At 37.3% G+C, this 27,989-nt stretch overlaps 2 protein-coding genes across 7 annotated transcripts; both read left to right on the plus strand.

Moving 5' to 3' along the window:
• Positions 1-137: 137 nt before the first annotated feature.
• On the plus strand, positions 138-11,126 carry LOC306859847 (sarcolemmal membrane-associated protein-like). Of its 6 annotated transcripts, none has more exons than XM_079401196.1 (10): positions 138-498; positions 875-937; positions 2,408-2,533; positions 3,252-3,326; positions 3,416-3,721; positions 4,754-4,949; positions 6,254-6,413; positions 6,625-6,759; positions 7,672-7,759; positions 8,194-11,126. In XM_079401196.1, the coding sequence occupies exons 2-9, from the start codon at positions 886-888 to the stop codon at positions 7,753-7,755; spliced, it is 1,134 nt and encodes a 377-aa protein (XP_079257322.1). In that variant the 5' UTR covers positions 138-498; positions 875-885; the 3' UTR covers positions 7,756-7,759; positions 8,194-11,126. The 6 variants fall into 6 exon arrangements, with proteins under 6 accessions (XP_079257322.1, XP_079257325.1, XP_079257326.1 ...); XM_079401197.1 differs by having other exon boundaries at positions 480-540; XM_079401198.1 differs by lacking the exon at positions 138-498 and adding an exon at positions 654-767.
• Positions 10,495-27,932, plus strand: flnbb (filamin B b). The gene is made up of 42 exons (XM_079401602.1): positions 10,495-10,862; positions 11,966-12,214; positions 12,353-12,450; positions 12,570-12,687; positions 13,992-14,129; positions 14,227-14,353; positions 14,442-14,578; positions 14,660-14,853; positions 15,460-15,573; positions 15,663-15,806; positions 16,301-16,379; positions 16,611-16,723; positions 16,792-17,368; positions 17,470-17,578; positions 17,667-17,824; positions 18,607-18,724; positions 18,807-19,000; positions 19,080-19,203; positions 19,387-19,550; positions 19,639-19,762; positions 19,857-20,053; positions 20,139-20,262; positions 20,344-20,513; positions 20,593-20,704; positions 20,821-20,957; positions 21,039-21,162; positions 21,617-21,792; positions 21,886-21,994; positions 22,118-22,163; positions 22,278-22,380; positions 22,456-22,596; positions 23,127-23,255; positions 23,715-23,888; positions 23,983-24,141; positions 24,307-24,510; positions 24,641-24,793; positions 25,350-25,472; positions 25,571-25,837; positions 25,984-26,121; positions 27,053-27,166; positions 27,263-27,451; positions 27,561-27,932. The coding sequence occupies exons 1-42, from the start codon at positions 10,550-10,552 to the stop codon at positions 27,746-27,748; spliced, it is 6,669 nt and encodes a 2,222-aa protein (XP_079257728.1). The 5' UTR covers positions 10,495-10,549; the 3' UTR covers positions 27,749-27,932.
• The last annotated feature ends 57 nt before the right edge of the window (positions 27,933-27,989 follow it).

The following is a 27,989-nucleotide window of genomic DNA, read 5'->3' on the forward strand; positions in this document are numbered from 1 at the left end:
AATTTATCAAATCACAGTGCTTTGGTTGGCATTTGGCACTGATACAAGCACGAATGACCACTATTGTTACCCGTTTTTACATAAGAGACGCCCTACTGAGGGAAACAATAGGCCTGAGTGTATTCTGCCAGGCAGCTGCAGCCTCTTTTTTAGATGCCCCAGGACGCTTGTATGCCCATGTGAGCGAGACCTCCAGAACACCACCTCCAGGGGGGCGTCATATGACGACGCATGCAAGTAATTTTAGCAAAGAAAACGACCCCTCAGAGTACAATATACTTCAGCAGCGCTTCTATATCATGTTATTTTCCACCCAACCGTTTTGTTGTCTGGTTTTGTCAGGTGAATCCTCAGACACGATATTTAGATGCGTCAGTGCCCCCCGCGCTTCAGAATGGACTCGTCCAGTTCTCATCATCACCGGAGCGAATCGATAGTTAAAGAAGCTTGAATATTGCAGCTCTGTTTCTGCGCCGGCTGTAGTGACAGAGTCTTCAGGTAACAACATCTGTTTATAGTCCTCCTCAGGCTTAAGTGAAGGTGATGAGTGGTCTTCTTAATTGATACAATGATGCTATGCTGTGTTATATAACTGGCATGACGTTATGCTTTGAATGTGAGCTACGATTTTGACGTTTAAAACTGGAAAAGATGAAGACGTGTGTTTGCTGCTTTACAAATCTGTTGCCATTTAGGAAAACTGTGATTATTTTTTGTTTTCCGCCTCATTGACTAGCTGGGTCATAATTGGCATCACCTGGAAATTTGTAATTAATTTCATTAGTAGTTATTTTTAGATATAGCAATTGGCTTGATTAGTAAAGTTAATATTTTACAGTAACGTTAATATAATTGCTTCCTTGCTTTGTTACAGTGGGGAAAACAATGGAGGAACAGAAGCTGAAAGATCCTATTAATAAAGTGGCTCTTATCAAAGGTAAAATCACATTACTGCACTTTTTTTTATTTTGCTTACAGTATGTCAAAGTACTGCGGGTCTAAAATCTAGATTGTTTGACTATGTAAATCTAGTTATTTTTGAGCAGAATTGGATTAAATCCCTGTGATGTATATTTTTTTAAAATATTGCATAAGTTATTTTTCTAATGGATTTTGATTATTTTTAACATGGGGAAGAAAGGACAGATAGGAATACAGAGATATAGGAATAGGAATTGAAATAGGCATTTTATATGGCTATAAAAAATATTTTGCAGTGCTCTTCAGTAGTTCAGTGCAATGAATAAAACCTGTTGTTCCAAACAAGTAGTTTTATAAAAATCATTTTATTATGGCCAATTTAATCATGCATGGCAGAGTTTTGTTTTCATTAGCTGCAATGGAATGGTTTTGGCTGGAACGTTTTTCCAGGCTGTGCTAATACTTTCATCATGACAGAAATTTTGTCTGTCTGACCTTGTCTTCCTGTCTGTATGTCTATCTTCCTCCTTAACAGACTCAAATATAAATTAGGCCAGTGTTCCTATGTGTCCTCGTACCCTGCTGAGAGATAGAGTTCTTGACGCAGAATGGCATCAATAAACATTACCCCCCCCCGCAATACCTCATGAAACGTTAATGCCTCCGTCCTCTCTGCTCTGGCAGTTGTGTTTGGCCTGCACAGGCTTTGGTATTTTAGCTTAGTCATGCAAGCGAGGCATGTGAAGTGCAATTTTTAGGAATTACGTCTCTCTGATTGCAATGATATGTCCTTGATATGGCCATTTATGGTGTGCAACCTTGAGTTTGGAATATGAGGTCACATCTTTCTGGAGCATTTGATAAGATGGCCTGGTTTTCACCAACCCATATTTAGAGGAAGAGGAGCAGGTTTGTTTCTAAGTTTAGGCAATCTAAATTACAGCCAGTAAATGTACTGTAACTTTTGCAGAGCAATGGATCACCTGAAAATCTTCATTAATGTTTTTTTTTTTTATAGCAGTCTAAAAACTTTTCCGATTCATTGTGAAATGGCACTGTATAACATTAGAACATTTAACACTTTTAATCAAATGGCTGTTTTATTAAAACCCCAGCTATCCTTCTTGCAGATCCCAGTTTAAACCCTACTGATGACATTATGTTTTTAGGATAGATCTATTCTGAGTCAAGTTATTAATTCATCGAATAGGCTCATTTTCTAACCTCCAGGGAAATTACCATGCGATTCATTCTGATTTAATTAACCTTTGGAGACCGGGTTTGCACTTCGTCAGAGGGCAGAACAATCCGGCAAAGTTGAAATGCAACTCATTGATGCTGATACAGAGATAAAGACGCAGATCACCCATTAACGGTTGACGAAAGAGTGATTCTCTGACAGCAGAGCACCATAATAGTGTCTAATTATGCATGTAATAGTTCCCATTAGAAGTCATCAGCGGTGGATGTGTAATCATTTCTCCAGATGAGCTGAGCAGGAGCACTGTGGAGGCCAGTGAGTCTGAGAAGGTCATCCAGCGGCTGAACCAGGAACTGCAGGAAGCCAATGAACAGGCCAACTCGGGCAAACACAAGTGTATTGAACTCCAAGGTAAAAGAGGGACTTTAAAGCAGCTCTATGTAGTTGTGTGTATCTTTCCAACTTTGAAGAGTGGAATTCACTGTTGTAAACGCATCACTGTCGAATTACAGTGGATAGCTGTATTAGTGCATTTATTGCTGCCGTAAAGCAATCCACCCTTTTTGCGGAATTTCATACCCAATCAGCAAACTTACTCACTCCGAGAACAGACTTTTTGAGGGGGGAGCTTAGGAAAGAAACAGAAGCCATTCACCTTATTAGAAGTGTACCAGCAGAATGATTTTGAAACTTGTGTTCCAAGGTTAAAAAAAACCTTATATACAGTTGCCGTAACTGCACAGAAATGACTCGCATTTGAGTAGGAAATTGAATTTTGTTTTATACATTTAAATATGAGACAAAAATTGATTGTAGATCAGTGCTCACCTTTGCCTGACTATACTGTATATATTTTAATATAAAATGCTTTATTAATTACTTTGTTTATAATAATTATATTAAATAATTATAAAATGTATTAAATAATGATAAATATTACATTTTACATAATCAACAAATATTACATGGTTTTAAAAAACAATTAAATATTATAAAATTTGTATTTATTTGTTTGTTTTTGAATATTAATTATTATGCATATTTATATAAGCTTGTGAACATTTGAAATTTATTTGGAATGGCAGTCATGCTCAACAGGTCCCCTAATGACCTGTTCTGTATCTTGCAGGTCTGTTGGAGGAGGAGAAAAGAGCCAATAAGCAGCAGGCGGAGGAGTCGGCAAAACAGATAAAGGTCTTACAGAGTAAGTCAAGGAGCATGTGTATATCTTAAGTTATATTTACTAAACAATGTATTATACCAACTGGTCTTTGTGTCTACATGTGCATTCAGCTCAGCTCCAGAAGTTGCAGGATGATATGGAGAATCTCAGGGATCAGAAGGACAGCTCAATCTTCAGCTTGCGACAGGAAGCCCACACGGCTCAGGAGGAAGTGCAGGTGTTGCGCCGCACTATGGAGAAAACTGCAGCCGAGCGAGACCATGAGGTCAGCGCACTGAAAGGGAACCTAGCAACGCTTACTTCCGAGCTGGAGAAGTGGCAGTTGGCTGCAAACAAGTATGAGCGTGAGCTCGATAGTGTACAGGCCAGTCACCAGCAGCAGAACCAGCAGAGAGACAGAGCTTCCAAACATCAAGGTACCCACAATCCCACAGGCCTTGCAGTCATTGCAGATGATTGGCCTATAGCATTTTAAGCCTACATCTTAAAACTGCTTTTTTTTAAATACATGCCTGAGAAATGTTGATGTCCTTAAATGACTTTTACTGTGTATATCTAAATGCAAATTCATCTATATGTTTCACATTAATAAGAATATTGGATTTGATAATGATAATAATAATCTTAATTAATACGCTTCATGCACTTAATAACAATCATCATCTTCATAGTAGGTATTATTATTATTATTAGCAGTAGTAGTAATAATTATAACTATACCTTACAAATACTATAGGAGTATGAGTTATCAAATTTGCATGACCAAATTTTCTGAGCCTCTTATAATAATAATGATGATAATAACAATAACAACTATACATTGCAAATTAAAAACAATACCTCTTTTAAAAATACTTAATATAATCATCATCAACTTGGCATTAACACGTCACAATTTTCTGAGCATCTAATAATAATAATAATAATAATGCAAACATTATTGTACAATGTTGAGAGTATTAATTTAATCAGGGTACAAAATCAAAAAATTAACCTGTTCCCTTTAAAAATAGATTTCAATACAATACAATTTCATGATTAAGATTTTAATGAAACAAATTAATATAAATAATTAAATGACTATAACCTCATCAGACAAAACTTCTGTATTTTTTTCCCCAAATAAATTAAGGCTGTGTTATATCTTTCATAATCTCTTTGGGGAATATGTCCTCCCTTCTCAGAAAACTGATGAATGATATAATGTGTTTGTGGAGGTTACAAATCAAGCCCTAGGTTCATCCAACAACAGTCACAGCAGTGTTTGCAGTAATCCGACAGAGATTCAGAAGATGACTCGCATTTCTCACATCACTTCCACCGTTATGTAACAGAGTAGCGTCGTGAGTCAGTGTGTGTGTGTGCACACATGTGCTATATCTGTGCGTTTGTGTGCATGTCTTTGGGTATGTTTTTTATTTGTGTATGTGTGTGTGTGTGTGATGCAGCGAGCGAGCTGGAGCGGCTGCAGAAGGACTGTGAGAGCCTGAGGAGGGAGTGTGCATCTCTGAGGTCAGAGAGAGAGCAGCTAGCTGATAAACAGCAGAAAGAGAAGATCAGTCTGCAGAGTGAGAGCAGCACCCTGCGCTCAGAGAAAGAACAGCTACTGAAGAAACAGCAGCATCTGGAGAAAGAGCTGGACAGGTCTGTCCAATGACCGCATATACAGTTCATTCATATACAGTTACTTTAAAGGTGAAGTGTGTCATGTCCATGCCACTTAAAATGGACTGCTCATACAGATTCCCACCCTAAACACATGCAATTAGCTGTGTCAGTGTTGCCATGTTAGACATGTTCAAAGACCCAGAAATTATAATTCTGTCTTTATTTACTCGCCCTCAGGTTTTTGTGTTGTGTGACACTACGAAAGTAGTGGCATTTGTAAAGTCTTTAACCCCATGACTTTGGTGCTTTTGATGTTTTTCTTTCTTTTTTTTCGAAAACATTTTGAAATTTTTTTGTTGTTGTTGCATGGAGAAAAATAACATACAGGTTGAGGATGAGTGAGGAATGTCAGATTATTCATTTGTGGGTGAATTATTTGTATAGGCTTACTTATCGTTGTATATTAAAATGGGATAGGAGAAATTATTTAAACATGGAAAAAATGCCACTTCACTATGGCTGGGTTGACTATATAGTTTTCTCTATTTTAAAGTGATAGACTCAAAAATGAAAATTCTGTCATTATTTGCTCACCCTCTTGTTATTTCAAACTGGTAAAACGATGTTCATCTTCAGACACAAATTAAGATATTTTTGATGAAATTCGAGAGCTTTCTGACCCTGCATAGACAGCAATGCAACTAACACATTCAAGCCCTGGACAGTTTGTAAGGACATTGTTAAAATAGTCCATGTGATATCAGTGGTTCAACTGTAATTTTATGAAGCTACGAGAATACTTTTTGTGCGTAAGGGTCTTAGAGTTTGGAACGACATGAAGGTGTGTAATTAATACCAGAATTTTAATTTAGGGGTGAATTATCCCTTTAATCTATTCTCATTTCAATGAACCAATCTTTTAGTTTAAGCTGCCTCCCATCCAATAATCCCAATAAGCTTTGTACTTTGTTACTATTAATATGAAACAAAGTTCAGCTCTTAATCTTTGTCAATTGTACCAAAAAAGTTAAATGTTGTTTTGATGCTCTTTAATGTGGTGTGATAGGTCATAGATTAATATTACCATATAGTAAACTGACAGGGCTCCCTGTATAGTTTACAGCTTTAGTTAAGAGAAGTCTTTTTTTCCCCCTTTGATATCAAATTGAACCAAATCAAATCAAAATAAATGAAGAACTTGCCATTTCAGGATTTAATCGCATGAAGAAATATGTTTTAATACCCAGCCCTACACTTCACCTTTAAATAGGAGAAAAGCTCTTTTTGCAGACTTGTGTGATGTAATCTCTCTGGAATCTTAACCTGCATCCTGCCCACAGCTCCAAGAAACAGAACACAAGCCTGAGCAACACAGTCAAGACTCTGGAGAAGACGCAGGCAGACCTGGAGAAACGGCTGAGTGTCCTGCAGGAGGAACACCAGAGAGCCACCAGCCAGCTGGAGCAAAGCAATAGCAGGATCAAAGAACTGCAGAAAGAGGTTATTCCCATCCTAGTTGAGAAAGAAAGTAGAGCTCATTAACTCATTAACAGGCATATCACAAAAGAGGTCTGCTTCTAAAAAAAAAAAGACCTGGCCCCTGGACACACACACTGTGTGTGTGTGTGTGTGTGTGTGTTATTGACTAGGCTCATTGCTTCTTCTGAAAGATTCCTACTCTTTCTCTTTTTTCTTTTTTTCTTGCTCTCAGTATGAGGAGATCCAGGCAGAGCTGTCAGGCTTCAGGGAGAAGTATGAGAATGCAGAGGAGGAGAAACGTTCCTTCAATCTGGAGCTGCAGCAGAGCCAAGAGCGCCTGAGGCTTCTGCAGGACAAAGAAAACCATGTGAGTGTTCAGTCCATGTAATGCTGATGTTCAACAACAGGGGCACTGACAATAGGGACAGTTCAAGAGGAAAGAGTGCATATTGCATTGTTTTTTGTCCTTGAAATCAGCGCTGAAAAACATAGCATAATTTGTTTGACAATGCACTTTTTATAGTTTAAACATTTTGTATAAAGGTGAAGTGTGTCATTTCTGTGGCTAACAACAACACCAAACTGAATTGCACACTGTTTCCGAACAGGTTTCCCCAAATACTTCTACAAAAATTGACATAAAGACAAAAGAAAAATTAGCATGTGTTGTGATCATTTACGTTCATCTCAGAGCAAAATATACTTCAGGATGCATGCAAGGTTTTTCCCACAATTCCATGTGACAACATAAAATACATGTGGAATATTCCTATGTCACCAAAACAAAAACAAAGAAGAAAATCACTAAGTGTTTGATATTTAATTTAAGATTTTTATGACCGTTTTTAATATAATTTTTTTTTTTAATTTAATTTATTTTAAATGCATCCATTCCCCAAACTGCTAGGGTCATTTTTTTTTTTTTATTTAATCAGGCAAGTCACTTAAAAACAAGATTCTTGTTAGATTCTATGAGATTCTTGTAATGTTTTAATTCTAGTTAAATTATTAATATATTTGTATAAAATATTTAATAAAATCAAACAACATAATAAAAACTACAAACAATTCCAAACAGCTGAAGTTGAGCCAAAAGTTGACATGTCACATTTAAGCAAAAATCTGCGTACATCAATGGGAACAGTTTTAACTATAAAACAATTACACACTTCACCTTTTGATTTCCTTATCTTGATGACAGTTAAATTCACCAGTCCAATAATAGCGCACATAAACACAAGCCACTCATTCAGTAATATCCCTCCCTTCCCTCCTTTAGCTGTCTTTATTGCAGCCCATCCTAGCCGTAGCCATCGGCCTTGTCCTGGCTTTGCTGTATTGGTGCTTGGGCCCATTGTGGTAGAAAGGTACACAGTGCTCCTGTCCCGTCTCATTCCTCTGCTTAAGCATCTATCATCCTCAGGGCTATGCATGACCACTAAACAATTCTCTCAGCTTAAGCTACCAATTACTGTCCGGTCGTCCGCCAAATGCTTCTGTTTCCCTACTACAGGTCCGCTTTTTATTATAAGATGCACACTAACAAGTGTCTCTAACGAATCAACTTCATTTTGTAGGTTGTAGTTTTCCAGCTTAGCTCTGAGGCATCCCGGCTCTCATTGTCCTCCACTGTACGTCTTCTGCTGTCCTCGTCTTGTGTGTCCTGACCTTAGTTTCTCTGCATCCTGTCCTTGTGGCTTTTGTGTCCCCGTCTCGGCTCATGTGCATCCCTGGTTGTAAACATATTCTGATAGGTGATGCGGTACTACATATGATGTCATCTGTATGTTTGTTCTTGCAGGGAAAATGGATCAGGTGGATGCCCGTCGCTGTTGTAACCATTGCCGTGACGGGGTATTTGCTTTCAAAGACCTCAAAATGAACAACGTGATGAACCAGTAACAAGCACGCACCATGACATGCATACCTAGTAAATGTTTCTCAAACGTGTTGACATTTGTATCCTTTTAGTCTGTGTGGTGTTAGTTTGAGTAACGAGTGTTTAAATGCAACTTCTTACTCCTGTATTGAAAGCCTTAGAATAACATGTCACAATATTCCCTCATTTGCACCAAATATCATATTTTTTTTAATTAGAGGTTCTGTATGCATTGCATTTTGAAGTATCTGGCTAATAACAGAATTATTGAAAACTGTTGCTTTGCCAAACAAACACTTAGTGAATTGCCTTATATAACATAACCTTAGATAAACAAACGTTTATACCTCCCTGAACGAACACTTCCATGAGAAATGTTTCAGAATTGTAAAGCCCACTGCAAGAACATATTCAAGACCATTGAGATCCATTAAGTTTTAACTCAATCATATGATTTTTGGTTTAAATGCCTAAATCTGCCATATACGGTGTATGTGTCTTTGCACCTTATATGAAGCCATTAGCGATTTAGTCTATGCACTGTACTTTATTGTGGTAAGGATTTGACATTAATAATGATGATGATGATGATGATAAGCACTGTTTACTTAGGACGTTAGAGCGCTAATGTGTCTGAAAGAGACCTATAATAGAGTGTTTATGATTTATGTTTATTACTTGTACAGAGATTAAAGTAAAAACTACCCGATCTAACAAATATGATAATTGAAATAAATAAGCAAAAGTGAAGTTCAGCCCTATTAAGTCCCTGTCTAATTTGTGTACATTTATTTTTGCATACTGGATGAATTTCATTTTTATAACTTTACAGTAGGGTTGTGACGGTGAGGAAATTTTCCCACCGGTTAATCGACGTGTGACAACACCGGTAGTACCGGTATGGTGGTGGGTCGTTTGAGTTTTCCTTCGTTTCCTCACTTTCCTTCGGTTTTAAATGGCCTGTAGGCGCCGTGCGCATGTTATTTTCACTTTTAATTTGCGGCATCAAGCAGTTGTTTATTTTTAGTTCGTTTGAGTTTGATTCATACAACAAATGACTTTTATGAACTTTTTTTTTGTTTGCTTTTTGTGAATCAAAAACATAGAGCGAGCACATGTTTGTCTGGCTCTTGAGACAAAAGTGAGCTGGTTCCTTTAGTGAATCAAAAACATACAGTGTGACCAGGGTTGCCAAATCTGCAAAACAAAACCAGCCCAATTTGCTATTGAAAAGTAGCCCAATAGTGTTTTTTTTCTGCGTTTTTCTCCTCTGCCCGAGGGTCCCTCCTTTAAAATGGCAAGATAGAGAGATCGCTTTAAACCGTGGACTTAAAAAAAAAAAAAAACCCCTGCATGAAAACCGCAGACTTGGCAGCACTATGAGTATGACTAGTGTTAGTCTTGATTCTTACCACAAATGACTGAAGAACCCGTTCTTTCTAGTGAATCAAAACCATTACAAGTCATCAGTAGTGAGTAACTCAGGCAGTTCTTTTAATGCAATACTTAAACTTCTTACTGTAAGACTATCTAGGCAAAGTGGATATGTATAACTGAAATGAATCAAATCTAGAGCTTGTGAATCTGAATCAAATCAATTTGGGAAATAGATACCAAGCTCTCTAATAACCTTGTATTAAGATTTACAATATACACTAATTAAAACAAAAACAAATTCTGGGCGCATAAATGCAACCCTGCAAATCTATGGCCCCATAACCAAGTTTGTCATAAACCTGCAGCCAAAGGCACATGCTTCCATGGTGTAATGCAGTCCGCCCCAATGAGTCATCCCTCCTCGACACCACATGGGAAATACGAGGACGTGCCCTGATCAAAAGAGCTCTGGCAATAATACGCTCAGTTTATTCTGGAGTAAATGAAGAGTAACGTCACCAGCGATAAGGTTATCAGCAACAGTGATGTCAGACCTTCATCTGGCTGCAAGTGGGAATTAGCTGAATTCCCCAGGCCTGAGGATCCTGTTTCTGACCCCGTCTTCCTAGTAAATACATTCTTCAAGCACTGATGTAACTAGAATCTGTTTTTATTATTCCTTTGCATGATGTGGGGTTGCGGCTTGATGACACGGTTCATGTCAGAGTAAAAACAGCTCTCAAAGGCGCTGTATGATCATAATTATGGGCCAAAATTGGGGGGTGTAGGGCACTCCCACCACCAGCGAAGCTACATGAAAGCTTCATGCTTCACGGCTCTCAGATTGCAGTTCTCAGTTTGCTATAAAAGGTTTTGGACTCCACACTAATCAGAGGGAACGATGGGTGACTTTAAAGATAGTGTTACTGCAGCTGCAATCAACCTGGCAGATGATGCACCGTGGAAAAAGATACAGAAGAACACCTTCACGCGCTGGTGCAACGAACACCTGAAGTCTGTGGAGCTGCAGATCAGCGATCTTAAGTTCGATCTGAGTGATGGACTCATCCTTATCTCGCTGCTGGAGGTCCTGAGCCATAAGAGGATGTTTAGAAAGTACCACACGCGACCCACCTTCAGACAGCTCAAGCTAGACAATGTTTCGGTGGCTCTGGAGTTTTTGGATCATGAAAAAGTTAAGTTGGTGTCGATAGGTGAGTAACAGCATGCCTGAACTCATTCAAAAGAAGGTGTTCACAACAATCTATCAGTAGTTTTCAAGTCGTTGTAAACCCATATGTACAACATTTTAAAGATCTAGTTTCTGAATGTTTTTGAAGTTCACAATGAAAGCAGTCTGCCGTTTTAAAGTCAGGTGGTCAAAAATATGTACAGATCCGGACCAAATAAATCAAGAGAATAATAGAGGAGTTGAAGAAAATAGCGAAAGTCATAAATGTTTTCAAAGTTTACAAAATCTAATTAAAAAAAAAAAAAAATTGTAAGCAGTAACATCACAGAGACTGTGCCATGATTTTTTTTTGTAAATTTAGTACAAATATTAAGTATGTCAAAGCTCCTACTGCACGAATAAACAGGGCTAACTTTAAAATGAATCCATGCTCATACTCCCCTTAAATTAAAAGCATGTAATTCGAATGAACAAGCCATAATTCACCTTTAATTATACTAATTAGACAAAATAGCAAGTATAATTGTCTGTATGCTGTTAACAATGTTTCTGGTTTACAGCAACTGAGGCTATTACGCCATATAGGTGAACATCAGGTTTCAATTTGGTACTGGTAATTTTGCTTGAATCATTCACTTTACATTGTTTAATTTCCATTTACAATTATGAGGTGATTGGCAGGGTTGTTATTGTTAACTATAACTATTAAAAGTGTTTTTGTTCATTTAAAATTAAGCTGAAGTAAAATATACATGTAAATAAGAGATAGAAAAAGCTTAGCATTTCTTCAGAAGACATTGTCAGGTGTTGAACTCAGTCTTCACAGATAATGAACTGAATTGCTGGTCCCACATGTTTTTCATATAAATTCCTGTGGCCCCTTCCCTAATTAGGCAGGGTAGTCTTTGGGTCAAAGTGTCCTTGTGTCAAATTGGGGACGGCACTTCAGTCGATTAGCTGTTTCCTGAACCACAACAATGTTCCCAGCTGAACTCTCTTGTTTGGCTGTAATGGCTAAACGACAAAAAGCATTGGGGGAATTAAAAAAATGTAAATTTATGTCGCCAAGTAAAGGTCTCTAATTTGAAAAAAACAAATAGACACACCTTTACCATCTCCATACAGACAGTAAGGCCATAGTGGACGGGAACTTGAAGCTGATCCTGGGTTTAGTGTGGACCCTGATACAGCATTACTCCATCTCCACCCCGGTGTGGGAGGATGAGGCAAACACTTCTGTCTCCAAACTGACTCCAGAGATGAGGCTTCTGGGATGGATCCAAAACAAAGTCCCTGAGCTCCCCATCACTAACTTCAGCCAGGACTGGCAGGATGGCAAGGCCCTTGGTGCATTAGTGGATGGACTGGCACCAGGTAAGCAAAGTTTCTTATATAGTGCTTTTTAAACTTACAGTGATCATGTGATTTCTTTCTTTTTGTATGTATTGAAAGAAAAAATGCCTTTTGGCAGAGGCTTTTTGTCTTACGAAATGATTGTTCTGGTTTGTGCAGGCTTGTGTCCTGACTGGGAGAGCTGGGACACAGTGCATCGGGTGAGTAACACTAAAGAAGCCATGCAGCAAGCAGATGATTGGCTTGGAATTCCACAGGTGAGTTCAACCAGAATAGACTGGCTAGTTATTTTACTTGCATTTTGATAACATTCTCAGTGATTTGATTTGCTCATATCAATTTGTAAATCTTTTTTTTTTATAATGAACTTATCAAGCTCATAGCTCCAGAGGAGATTCTTGATCCAGCTGTGGATGAGCAGTCAGTGATGACATACCTCTCACTTTTCCCCAAAGCCAGACTGAAACCCGGAGCTCCACTCAAGCCAAAGAAAGGTTGCGCACATTATAAGCCCCCTGCTGTTTAGTGTTTTGATTTTGTCACTAGTAATGAAAAGGCAAGAGGGAAAAATGCATCATGATGATAATCAAACATTTATTGACGAAAGAACATTCTGCAGGTTACATTGATACGCAGTGTTGAGAAGGTTACTTTGCAAATGTAAAAGGTTACAGATTACAAGTTACTTTATTTAAAATGTAATGAGTAGTGTAACTATTTCAGTTACTTTATTAAAATAATGTAACTCGTTACATTTGACGACTTTTCTAAATTTCTAATGAATGTTTTTAACTTTTTCAAACATTTATGCATGCAGAGTTAACCTACAGTAGTACTCAACACTGATTACTGTCAGACTTTCAAAATCCTTCATCACCTTAATTAAGATTATACAAATTTAATCTTAAAGCACAGCGCTGGAATGCATTTTTTTAAACACTGGAACACATTTTTATCACTCACCATGGTGGCAACTCTCAGACAGTTTGTAGCCAAAAGATTTCAGCGGCAATGTGGATTGATGTAATTAGCAGACATGGTTCAATCAAAAGCATCAGAATAGCATCACTTTACTAAAAAATACTGGTCTTTAAATGGCAGGAGGCATCGTGCACATCAAAAACAGGCAAATTAACAAATTGACATTATTCAACACATCCTAGCTTTTTACAGAAAATATTCAAATGTATCCCTTTGTAACATTTTCATAACTAATTTAATAACACATTTTTCTCAGTAAATGTATAACAGTTTATTACAGATTACAGGTACATTTATTTTGTAATTAAATTACATAATACCATTACATCTAACTAGTTACTCCCCAGCACTGTTAATTTCCCAGTAGGTGATAAAACTGACTTTGTTGTTATGAGTGAATCATTAAATTATTAATTTAATGGGTTCAATATAAAACCCTGATTCATTCAACAACAAAATGGCACTAATTTTTGTTCAGACCTATAGTGTTCAAAACCGATGCACAAAAAATTAGGAAGTATCCAGTAATACTGTGTCTAAAATGTAAGTTAGTCAAAATTAACTACTTGTTAACTGAACTGTTGTATAAAAGCAAGATCACACCTGCAGTTGTGCTGTTGTTGGTCTCAATATCAGCAGCACCTGCGACCTCATTCCTACAGTGAACACCTTGATGCTGTTATGACATGGTATTTGTCAGTTACCCAAATCCAGTTGTTTTCATAATATGTACAACCTTGAGAATCTTGAGTATAATTTTATTTATTTTTTTGTATCACTCTCTCGTGCAGTTTAAAATCTAATTTTCTATTTTCAGTGCCTAAACCGAAAGCCTGTCGTGCCACAGGACGGGGACTGCAGTCCAAAGGCATGAGAGTAGGTCAGCTGGCCCAGTTTAAGGTGGACACCCACAAAGCTGGGCCTGGAAATCTGGAGGTCAATATTAGAGACCCCAGTAAGTAATAGCCCATGATCTCTCCATAATCTGTATTAAGATGTACACAATTATTTATTCCTCCTTAGGTCGAACTAAAATGTTATCCTTTTTTCAGGTGGTAAGGAAGGGGCTGTTACACAGAAGGACACACATGAGGGTGTATATACCTTTGAATATACACCCACTGTTACAGGAGCTCATACAGTGGACATCACTTGGGTTGGTCAGCACATTGCCAAGAGGTTAGCTCTCATTCAACACGATAATAGCTGATAAACATTAACATTTATTTTTAATGTGAAGATTAAGCTGCTTATTTTTCTGTTACAGCCCATTTAAAGTCAATGTTGGTTCACAAGATGGGCCACAGAAGATCCGGGCATGGGGACCAGGACTTGAGGGAGGGACTGTGGGTTTGTCATCTGATTTCTTAGTGGAATCTGTTGGTGCAGATTCTGGCATGCTGGGTGAGTGGATGTTTATGTAGTTAATGTAACAAAATGGTAGAGTTAATTTATACTTTAACTTTTACCAATTATCTTTCCAAGGTTTTGCCATTGAAGGTCCATCTCAGGCAAAGATTGAGTGTGATGACCGTAATGATGGCTCCTGCCTCGTGCGGTTCTGGCCAACTGAGGCCGGTGAGTATGCTGTACACGTAATGTGTGATGATGAAGAAATTCAGGACAGTCCCTTCATGACCTCCATCAGACCAAAGAGAAAAGACTTCCGCCCTGACAAGGTAAACTCCTATATCCTCCTCTATTAAAGGGATAGTTCACCCAAAAATGAAAATTATGTCATTACCTACTCACCCTCAAGTCTTTCCAAACCCATAAGACCTCCGTTCATCTTTGGAAAACAAATTAAGATATTTTTGATGAAATCCGAGAGCTGTCTCTGACCCTGCATAGACAACAACGCAGCTACCACTTTCAAAAGTAGCAAGGTCATTGTAAAAACATCATTGCGCACAAAAAGTATTCTCGTAGCTTCATAAAATTACGGTTGAACCACTGATGTCACATGGACTATTTTAACAATGTCCTTACTGCCTTACTTGGCCTTGAATGTGTCAGTTGTGTTGCTGTCTATGCAGGAAAGCTCTAGGATTTCATCAAAAATATCTTAATTTGAGTTCCAAAGGTCTCACGGATTTGGAACGACATGAGGGTGAGTAAATGATGACAGAATTTTAATTTTTGGGTGAACTATCTGTTTAATCTCTTCTGAAGACATGTGTCTAGTGTGAGAGCCCTTGCTCTTCTCAGAGAGATACATTTTATATGAATGAGATGTTTTCATTAGATGTGAAATTATATCATTACTTATGCATGTTGGCTTTCAGGTGAAAGTAGAGGGACCAGGTGTTTCCCAAACTGGCTGCATAGTGAACCTTCGAACCGAATTCACTGTAGATACCAGGCGAGCTGGTGAAGGAGAACTTAAAGTTTATGCTCAGGTAGTAAATACAGTAAAATATTTATGAATTTTCTTCACATTTAAATTAAAAGCAATTTTAAATTACAGAGTGATTTGACTTCTTCACAGAGAGCAGATGGAGAGTTTGTAGATGTTATTGTTGCTTCTGAACAATCTGGTGTCATTGTCTGCTCCTACATCCCTTCATCTATCTCCAAACACACCATTGCTGTGGCTTGGGGAGGAGTCATGGTTCCCGGCAGTCCTTTCATTGTGAGTGCATATATTGATCTTGAAAAATAGTGGTAAACATGATCGTATAATGTGAAGCTGTGAGAATGTGATGTACAACAACTAAAGATCATTCTGATGCATTTCATTTACATGGTCTAATGAAGTTAAAGAAAACTAATTTTCCCCAATTTGGTTTGCATCATGTTGCATTAATGTTCCAGCATCTGTTGCCTTATTGAAATTCCATTTAATCTCGCAGTGGCTTTAAACCTGTCTGGTGATTATGTACTGCTGCTTAATGCTGCAGCCAGAGCTCACAGGAATGTAATAGGATGTTTATTACTCTATTTGTGCTGGCATTCCCTCTGTCAAGAGGGAATGAAACTATGCTTATTGAAATCACATGTGAAAAAACATGTATTAAAAAATGAGCCAATGAGCACTGATATATAGCTGTAATCTTCAGTTCTTTGGAAGCTTGTGATTGCTGCGCTGTAAGATTTCGTATGATCTCTTTGTCATTGCTGTTTCAGGTGACCCCTCGCAGGGTTAAGATTACACCATGTAGCCCAGTCTGGTTTAAACCAGATGGATCGGAAATGCATTTCTCTGGTGAGTTTAAAGGAACAGTTTTTTGTAAAAATTTAAATGTTATCATCACTTACTCATCATTATGTTATTCCAGACTTTTTCAGTTATTTATTAATAGTATTATTTAATAAAAATTTAAATAATAATAAAAAACTATTAAATTATTAAAAAGTAATATCACCTCTTAATTGTAAATATAGTGATATTCATGTCTCTGATATTTTTTATTTTAATTCATATGATTGTGTGTAGATGATGAGATGGACCTTGATGAAGACTTTCCAGAGAACGTTTGGTCTGGTGGCCATGGAGAACTTGTTATGAACATAGTTAGCCCATCAAACATCCAAGCCGATGCCACAAAGGTATTGAGTCTTACACATTTTGTGCATTCACTTGAACAGTGTAGTATCAGATGTTGTTGTTTCTTCAGGTAAAGGTGCATGGTCCAGGCCTAAAAGAAGGTTTTCTTGAAGAACAGGCTGAGTTTATCATTGACACAAGCAGAGCAGGCAGTGGAAGGCTTGCCATAAGAGTGGATGGACCCTGTGAAGTTACACTACAATGTCTGGACAATCAAGATGGCACTTGCACAGTGTTTTACCTTCCCAAAGAGCATGGGATGTACAAAATAAATGTCCTTTTTGACAACTCGCACATAACTGGCTCTCCATTCCATGCTGTTATACAGAAGCCGATTGATCCCTCTAAGGCTTTGGTAACAGACCTTGATCTGCTGCAGGGGAAAGTTGGTGAACCTTGCATTGTAAATATAGACTGTGCAATAGCAGGATCTGGAGCTCCATCTGTGCAGGCTATCTCCGACTCAGGAGTCATTGTCCAAACCGAAGTGAAGGAGAATGATGATGGCACCTACACAGCTGTTTTTGTGCCTCTAATTGGAGGCGTATATACGCTGCTTCTGAAATATGGAGGAAAGGAGGTGCCCTTTCGTAACGTTATGGTGAATCCAAAGGTCTACAAAAGCCATGTAAAAGTGAGAAGACAAGGTGAAAAGAGCCCTATAGGTTTGTCCCATTGCTATTGGTTTGAGTCCGGATTTATAATTGTTTTCTTGATTTTTGTCTTCTCATCCGTTCTGTTGTTTCAGGCGTTGTGGTTAGTGATTGGGAAACTGACACACGTCAAGTTGTTGCAAATGGTATGGGTCTCATAAAGGGCCTCACTGGACGTCCTAATGTGTTTCGTGTAAACGCCAGGTAAGAGGAAGTTAATTTCAAATATGCATTCAGAGCCAGAAATGACTGACAACCCCATTTGATCCATAATGTTTCTCTTTCTCAGCAGATCTTCAGTTGATGATCTGGACATAACAGTGGAGGGTCCGTCTGAGTGTCAGGTGACATGTAAAGACAGCGGTGAAGGCATGTATAATGTGGAGTATACTCCTTCAGTGCCTGGTGACTATAAGATCACAATTACCTGTGGAGAGAGCCACATTCCAGGTCAGCTTTACATTCACGAGAAACAATTGCTATATAAATAGTTTTTAATGAAAATAGGCTATTTTTATTGAGAGATTTGTTTAACTGGTGAGTTTAAAAAAATTAATAATTAAAATTGATCACCTGAATGTATTTCAGAATTTTGTCTCTTTTTTTTTTTTTTTTTTTTTTTTCTTTATAAAATTAATTTTTGGCATTTTCGCCTTTATAATGATAGGACAGATCAGAGCTGACAGGAAGCAAAGTGGGAGAGAGAGAGAGAGGGGGACGGGATCGGGAAAGGTCCTCAAGTTAGGATTCAAACTCAGGATGCATGTAGCGCAATTGCGCTCTATGTCGGCGTACTGCCCACATGGCTATCAGTGCCGACTAAGAATTTTGTCTTGAAATAATCCTAAATATCATATATATTTTTGTTGATTGTATGACATTTGTTACCCACTTTTTTCTCACCATGATGATTGCATTGCTGCTAACATTTTTTTTAAGTGTGTATGTATGTGTGTGTATGTATATATGTGTGTGTGTATATATATATATATATGCGCGCGCATACACACACTTAAATGAAACTGATGTTTTACACACATGCTGTCTAAATTCAACAGGAAGTCCATTTATTTCATCAGTGAAGGATGTTTCAAATACTGGAGTCTCTCTGCAGTCAGGGATTTGTGTATCTACACATACTGATACTCATGGTAAGTATTTGTGTATTTTTTTTTTTTTCTTGAGATTAAATGTGTCCAACACAAGAAGTCATGTCTACACATTTGGTGTAGGTACTGAAATGCCAGAGATCAAATACAGTGGAGATGGGATTTACAGATCAAGTCCACCTCCATCAATGGAAGACAGAGATTCCTTCATAGATCCTCAGAGACCTTCTGGAAGCAGCAGGTTAGACTATATATTTTCAATGCAAAACAATGTTATATGGCAATTATCTGAACACCTATATTCTCTACTCTTTTAATTGTAGTCCCATCCAGTTCCATGCACTGCCTAATTGTGCCCGTAATACAGAGCTTCCCTCAGTTGGTGGTGGGAATATGGCAGAGATTATTGTTCCTGGTATTAAAGATGGAATCTGTGGTAGAACCCCCCAGAGTTTTACTATTGACTGCAGTTGCAATGGAGAAACACCAGAGACTGTCGCTGTGGTGAGACCTGACGGTGAGCACAAAGCAAAATGATTAAGCTTGCCATCATTGGGAAAATCATTTTTGAGAAGCTTTGAATGTTTTCACTGTAGGTTCCATGGAGCTTCTGGAGGTGACAGACAGTGGAGATGGCAGTTATACTGTTGTCTATTTGCCCACCATGGACGGCTGTCATTTATTAATGGTGAAATTCACTAATGATGAGAGTTTTAATCGGTGAGAGGTTTTTGTTTTGTTTTTTTGTGTGCAGGGAATGTTAAATTTTGTGGGTTATACATTTATTCCAGGTCAAATGTGTTTTTGTTTTTGTTTTTTTTACTTGAGTAGCATCTCTAAAAAATTTGTATATATATATATATATATATGTATGTATATGTATGTGTTATATTTTTTTAACAGACAATTCAAGTTCAAAGTGTTGCCAATAGATGACACTGCTCAAGTTGATGTATCAGGTCCAGGTCTGACATCAGGGATGTGTGCCTGGCGTCCTCAAACATTTATTGTTGACTGCACCTGCACAAGAAAAGTTCCACAGTTTGTTGCCATAATGACACCAGATGGTACCATATATTATATTAGATCGCAACTACTAATTCAATATTTCAGTAACAAGTGTTTAAAGTTGCACCATTTATTCATTGTTATTAGGTTTGACTGAGACAATAGAGGTTGAAGGCAACGGCGATTGGACATACACTGTGAACTACACTCCTTCAATGGAAGGGCTTCATTCGTTGATGGTCAAATATGCTGAAGATGGTTCCTTTTGCCGGTATGAGCATTGCATTCATGGGCACAAAATATTGATTAAATGCTTAGGTTGTGTCCTATAGAGAAATTTGATGCATGTTACTGTTCATTTACAGTCCTTTCAATTTTCACGTGTTGCCTGTGCCTAATTCTGATGATAAACACTGTGGAGGTAAAGGCTCAAGGAATGGTACTCCAGTTTTTGGATTGGGCTTAGAGGCGCAAGTGTGTATAAACACTCCTCATACCTTCACAATCAATGGCAGTAACACTGGAGAGCCGCCAGAGACTGTAGCTGTTGTTACACCTGATGGTGAGAATGTAATGGAGAGGATGTATTATATAGTGTTTCATGTAATTTTAAACAACAAAATTTGACTCATTATTTCCGTTTGCAGGAAAAATCAAGCTATTAAATGCAAAAGACAATGGAGATGGAACGTACTTGGTGTCGTACTCCTCTTCTGCTGAAGGATCTCACTCAATTATGGTCAAATATACCAGTGATGATTCCTTTAGAAGGTAATTTTAGTGTGTAGCCACCCAATACATGCATTCCATATCCACAGGTTCTTATTTCACGCTATCTTTCAGTCTTCTCAGGTTTCAGGCAATGCCTTCTCACTCTGGTAGCAGTGTTAAAGATGTCTTTAATAAAGAGGAACTTTTGAGTCAGGAGGGAAGTGTCTGTGCTAAGGCTCCTCAGATATTTGCTAACGGCTGCAGTGTGGCAGCAGAGACGGTCACCACAGTGAAAGCTAACGCTCAGAACCGTGAGTTTGAAATATTGCTGACATTTGCATGGCAGTATGTTTGATAGGGTAATCAGTTACATGGGGGTTTTGCATGTAGGTTCAATCAAACTTGCAGATGTGATGAACAACGAGGACAGAACTTGCGCAACAAATATGGAGGGCTGTAATTCCATAATGGACAAATACAGCAGTGAGGAGACTTTAAGAAGGTAAAATACTGCCTAAATACTGATTTAGGCAGTACTGTCATGTACAATTACCTGTAAGACATTTTGTCACTTCTAGAGATCAATTAGAAACATTTGGTGTTTTATTTGTGTCTCAGCCTCCCTGAGTTCCTGGAAGACTTGACAGTTGACAATGCAGAACCAAAGATTTGTGCTCAAATTCTTCAGTCGTTCAAAATCAACTGTAGTAAATCCGGGAACCCCCCTGAGTGTGTGCTGATGATCACCCCCAACGGTGAGGATCAGCTTCTCTTGAAAGACAAATCAGATTTCTTTTGCTTTATCTTATGTAATTGTCAAAGCTTCATATCTACAGGAAAGACAGAACTGACAGAGGTTAAAGAACACGCAGATGGGACTTACTCTGTTAAATATTCTCCAACCATAGAAGGTCTTCATTCTTTGATGGTCAAATATGCTGATGATGAGGCATATTGCAAGTAAGAAAGAATGTGTATAATTAAAAACAATTATACACATAATAAAGAAATAATTAAAAATAAAAATAATAGTAGCAGTTATAATAGTAAAATCTATATTTTTGTAGTTAACACTTTTTAGTAACTTTTGTTTTTTATATAAATACTACTATATTAATAATTGTTGTTATATTCATAACATTATTATTGCTATTATTTATTATTATTAATTGGTGTTGTGAATTTGTATTATTTATTAAAATAACTCAGAATTGTATTACATTTCATTAAAATAACATGAGATTTTTACCTCAGTAGTGTTTATTAAACTATTAATCTTACTACAATAAAAAATAATAATAATGATGACTAATAATAATAATTATTATTATTATTTAGTACAATAAAAAAACCTAACAAGGACAGAAACGGCTTTAAAAGAATTTGAAAGTCTTTCATACTTCTTGTTTTTCAGTCCTCTGAGGTTTCATGTCCTGCCTCACTCTGCTATGAAGGATCAACATGTAACCAATACAACTGAGGTTTGTGGTGGACAATTGAAGGAAGATGTCTGTGCTCAAATTCCTCAGACTTTCACAACTTGCTGCAACACTAGTGAGGCCCCGGAGATTAACCTTATGAAAGCCGATGGTGAGCCCCTGATTATATGATCTGAATCAATCTGTATGGAAGTCATCAGATATTGACACAGAAACCTTGTTTGTTGTGGTATTGATTTTGCAGGCAGTACAAATCTTGAAGTGATAAATAATGAGAACAAGATCAGTGCTGCAAAACACACACCCTCTCACTCCTCAGCTGGCAGAAATCCCAGTGAGGAGGTTTTTCAAAGGTAAGATGGCCATTACAGTCCAATTTCTATCTAAACCATATACATTAATCATTCTATCTCAATTTCATTATTCACTAATTTGTGCTTTGTCTATCCCTTAATTAATTGTGACATGAATTATAGTCACCAGCCGTCATCTTCATGCAAACCTCAAGGTTTTCAAAACAAGGTATGAATGTGTGAAGTTTCTTCAAGGTTAATTTCAATCAATTTAATAATGTCTTGAGTCCTTGAGACATTTCATACCCTGAATGTCTTTAACATCTTCATTATTTCTCATCAGGTTGAGGGCAGAAATGTAAATCCTCTTGGTGCCATTAATCAAGCAGGGTTTCTATCATGTGATATAGTCCTGCCATCAGACTTAAGTGAAGGTGAAATTACAGGTGAGCTGTTACCCAGATTCACCTGTTCATTTTAATAATCGCAGCATCACATCATTATTTTAATGGTATTCACAGGTGAGGTGATAACGCCGTCTGGAAAGACAGCACAGCCCGACGTGATTGATAACAAAGATGGTACCATCATTCTAAAGTTTGATCCTTCAGAAGAGGGTCTTCACCAGCTACTTATTAAATCATCCAGAAATGATCTACCAGGTTAGACAGTATGGAAAATATTGACTTGTCCCTCTTCTTTAGTTCTTCAACAAACCAAATCAGATATTTTAGTGTTTGCTTTACAGTTGACCATGCTTTAATGGATAAGGTTAAAATATTTTAGAGCTTTGCATAACTAAAAAAAATTATATTCATTATTATTATTTTATTTATCTTTAAACCCATGTTTTTTTATTTACATTACTTTTATCTGATAAAGCACTCACACTTCCTCATATAACCATGAATTTTGTTTGTTTAGGAGGTGAGTTAAAATTGGATGAATAGATTTTTTTGTTATTTTGCCTTATTTTAATGCTTGTTTTGTCATTTTTAATCATTTTAAGTCATAGTGGTTCTCAACCAAGGGGCCTTCATATATTTGGCATAGATGTCACTAAATACCAGCATTACAAGTTTATCGAATGTATTTGCTCTTCTTAATTTTGACTTAATTCATCCTACAATCAACATTTGTGATATTTATTCCATCAGAACAGTTTAAATACAATTCTTTCTCCTTTCTGCAGAACTTCCACTGCAGTATTATGCAAATAGTCTTGCTAATCGCAGCACTATGGCCTATGGACGTGGCCTTGTGTATGGAATTGCAAATGAGATGGCAACACTCACCATCTGTCAGGAAGATTCAGCCTCGAGTGAGCATTTGTTTTGTGATTCCACAATAACCGACTGCACATTTTTGTGCAGTTGTACTGTATATTGTTTGTACATCCAATATTAGTTGACTTTTCACTCAACTGTGTCAATAGAACCAAAAACCTAACAAAGTTAAGTGGAAAGTGTGCTGAAATGGATCATCTTAATGAGCAAACATAATAACATTGCTGCTATCAAAGCATAATGAAATATCATTCACTTCCATTATAATAGAGTGCATTAGTGTTTGCCCACTATCTTCCAGATGTATTTTTCCATAATATTTTTCAGAGGGGTTTTTGAAGTGTTGTAAGCCATGAACCAAGTCAGGCAGTTAAGAGGTGAACCAAGCTATCATTAAAACTCAGTTTCCCTAAGGAGAAAATTCGTTTTTTTTTTTACTTATGATACCTAACTGTTGCATGGATCTTAGTTATTTTTATATCTTATTTGTTTAGGTGAACTGGACATCACAATTGAGGGTCCATCTGAAGCAGATGTGCGCTGCTTGGACAATGAAGATGGCACTTGTACTGTGAGCTACTTCCCAACTGAGCCTGGAGATTATGAGATCCAGATTCAAAATGATGACGTGCCTATCCGAGGTAGTCCCTTCAAGTCCAGAATTGCTGGTATGGAAACCCCACCAAACCTCAAACCAGTATTCATAATGTCATTGATCAAAGCTTAAATTACTAGATGCATGGTTTTTATATCCCAATACAGATGGAAATGTGAGAAGGTCACAGGTAAAACTGGGCAGTGCGGTTGACTTTACCCTGGACATCACTGAAGAAGATATAAACCAGATCTCTGCCAGCATCATGTCACCCACAGGCAATAATGTACCCTGTTTGCTGAAAACACAACCTGACAGCCATCTCGGTGAGCCATCTATTAATGTACACACAGCTGCAGTTGGTAGAAATGAAGAGACAAGCATTAATAAGCCTCAACAAATATGTTTTAGCATTTGATCACCTCAAGGATACCCACATCCTTAGTGCCACTGTCAAACTTCATCAGAGGTGTGCTTTGTTCGTTATGCAGGTGTATCATTCATCCCCAGAGAGGCTGGTGAGCATCTGGTCAGCATCATGAAGGACGGTGAGCATGTGAGCAACAGTCCCATATCTCTTTCCATCAGTCAGGCGGAGATAGGAGATACCAGCAAGGTGAAGGCATTTGGCCCCGGCTTACATACAGGGCGCACCTTCTGCACATCCGAATTTGTGGTTGACACTTGGGATGCAGGTATGTTGTGGTCTAATCAAATTAATTGACTTGTGGCTTATATTATGGTATGGATTGTGTGTTATGATGCTGCAAATTTTATATGCAGTCTAAAACGATTTCCTTTTTTCCCTAAACTTGCAACCTGCAGGATATGGTGGGCTAACAGTTGTAATTGAGGGTCCCAGTAAAGTAGACGTTCACACTGAGGAGCTGGAGCACGGAACCTGCAATATATTGTACTGCCCAATCAAGGCTGGGAATTACAAAATCTCCATTAAATTCTCAGATGAACACATTCCAGGTTAATAGAGCTGCCTTATGCAGCCATATGTACTTTTATGTATTTTTTTTTTATTTAACAAGGTCACATTAAATTGATCTATATATAAAATTAAGCCACACAACTCTTTTTAGCATTGATAATAAGCAATGTTCTTAAATCAGCATAATATTATGTTGGAGTAATGGCTCCTGAGAATTCAACTTTGCCAACACAGGAATAAATTGCATCCTAAAATATATTAAAACAGAATTTTTTTTTTTTTTATTTTTTTTTTTTTTTACTATTTTTGATTAAACAAATGTCTTTAAAAAAATATAAACTTTTACTGACTCCAAAGTTTTGAAAGGTAGTGTATAAAGAATTTGTAAATATTGTATATTGTGGGTAAATTTATATTAAAACATTTTTTATATAGTTTATTTATTTTAAATTTAATACTTTTTTTTGTGAAACTGCTCTTAAAATCCACTTGGATGACAAATTTTAGGGGACATTAGGCTTCTAATTTTACTTTTTCTAAATTAGTTGGAGTAAAGTATAATAAATGAATAAATATTATATTCCTCTTTACCAGGGAGTCCTTTTACAGCTGTGGTGACAGACCATGGGCTTATGAGAGAGAACATCACATACAACCAGAAAGCAGCTCCTATTGCCAGCATTGGGAGTGAATGCAGCTTAGCCTTCAAAATCCCAGGTTAGATGAATAGCCCATCACACTAATCCAAGCACTACATCTGATTTCTCCAGGACTTTGCAGTGCCGCTAACAAAAATACATTCCCTTTCTTTACAGGTACTGATGCTCAGACTCTGTCTGCTTATGTGCATGAGCCCTCAGGACGTCCAGGAGAGGCTGTTATTGTTGCTACAGGCAGTGACACCTATGCAGTGAGCTTTCTAGCTAAAGAGAAGGGAGTTTATAATGTGACTGTAAATAACCAAGATCAGACAATCCCTGGTTGGCCACTGCAGTACACCGTCGGCCCACTTGGACAGGGAGGATGTGAAAAGGTCCGGGTGTGGGGGCAAGGCCTTCAAAAAGCTCTAGCAAGTGTTCCAGGTATAATATTTAATATTATTATTTAATACTAATATTTTTCTCTCTCTGGTTTTTGTTAATGTGAGATGTTCTGTTATAAACTCTGTGAAAGCTGGCTAAGTCAATTGTGAGTCATTTCAAAAGTATGTATTGATTTCATTTTGCAGCTGACTTTAATATTTGGTCCCGTGAGGCGGGAGCGGGAACTCTGTCTGTCTCAGTAGAGGGTCCTGGAAAGATTGAGCTCCACTTTGACGATCAGCTGGATGGTTCTTGCATTGTGTCCTACACTGCTCAAGACCCTGGTGGGTAATTACCGTAATGCAGTATATGTAATGTTTAAAAAATGTTTGTGTTTTATGAATCTTAAACTTTATGTATGGCTTTTTATTAGTTACACAATGGAAAATGAACAGGACGTCTAGTTGAATGACTGAAGATAGCTTATATGAGGGTGTGAACTTGTAAATTGTGATAATTTTTTGACCATATTTGAAGTTTTGATATAATACCAATATCTGTAAAACTTTATATCCTGTTCAATAAAATTAAAGTAAGACGAACCAGTTAATACCACAAAACATAACAGAATTCGTCAAATCCACTGCTGTGCTATTGCTTTCCTGCCAAAAATGTGACTTTCTGGAGAATGTCATTAGAGATCTGAAATGATTTAGAATTAGTTAAATTAAATGTGTGATACTATGATACTAAAAACATATCTACAATTAAAAATGTATACAAAAAGCTTATTGGAGCATGTTTTACAAGAAAATACTAGGATTTCAGGATTTCTTGAAACTTTTACTTAATTGTGCTACTTGGCTTTTTTGTTTTTTGTGAAATTTACTAGCAATTTCGGAGGGAAAATTGTTTTTTTTTCAGTGTAATATTTCCATTACTTAATATTATTTCCAAAAGGTTAGTTAGTATTTTATTCAATATATTAAGACTTGACCCATTCAAACCCAAGACAATAACTATGACAACAATAATGCTAACTATACATTTTTTTTTTTTTTTTAATTATATGAGAATAGGGATGTCCACATCACAGCTATAACAATTACAACACAGAGGAACAATATTGTTAAAATTATCAATAAAAATATTGACAGCCAATCAGAATTGCTCCTGCTTTACACTTCATATAAATATAAATGTACATTCAACATCAGCATATTGATTGATTGATTTTCTGATGAAGAGACATATTTACAGAATGTTCTCTTGCAGGTGACTATGAGGTTTCAGTCATGTTCGATAAGGAACATGTTTCTCAAAGCCCTTTCTATGTGTCTGTCAGTGCCGGCACAGATAAGAGCCTCACACAAGGACAAAATTACTCTGGTATGAATTAGCAATGTTTTGGAGACCATTTCTATTTTGCATTGGAGATATTTGAGTGTGTAAGTCTGATGGTACTTTGTTCTATTCCAGCCATAGATCATAATCAGATGTGTAACAGCTATGAGGAACCCTCTCTGTTAGACATAGTGATAAACACAACATCTGACAGCGGTGCTGAGCCAGTTTTCCTGTCTGACGCTAGTAAAGTCATCTGCCATGGCCCAGGCCTGAGTAAGGGCTTTCTAGGACGCAAAAATACTTTTTATGTGGACTGCAGTAAAGCTGGTGAGTGCAGCTTGACATTAGCAAGAATGTTAAGTAACTCATTTCACTAAGTAATGTCTCCAGAGAAATGTCTTTCTCAGAACTCAGTGTAGCTGCTTTTGTGTTGTAGGACGAAACCTTCTTTTTGTTGGCATGCATGGCCCCACCGTCCCCTGCGAGCGGGTGTCAATCATTCACATGGGCGGACATCAGTATAGGATCAACTATGCTGTGAAAGAAAGAGGAAAATACACATTAGCAGTGAAGTGGGGAGATGAACACATTCCAGGATCTCCATTCCATATTACTGTTCTGTGAAATGCCTTCATTTATGTCTGTGTGTATATGCACTACTGTTCGAGGTTGGTAGGGTTTTGTTTTTGAAAGAAGTCTCTCTTATTCTCACCAAGGATGCATTTAATCAAACATGCAGTAAAAATAGCAATATTGTGGAATAATAATTACATTTTAAAATATATATATATATTTTTTTTTTTCATATGTGACCCTGGACCACAAAACCAGTTAAAAGTCAATAGCCAAAAATACATGGCATGGG

The sequence above is a fragment of the Barbus barbus genome, assembly GCF_936440315.1.
Source record: "Barbus barbus genome assembly, chromosome: 40".
In the NCBI taxonomy this organism is placed as follows: Eukaryota; Metazoa; Chordata; class Actinopteri; order Cypriniformes; family Cyprinidae; genus Barbus; species Barbus barbus.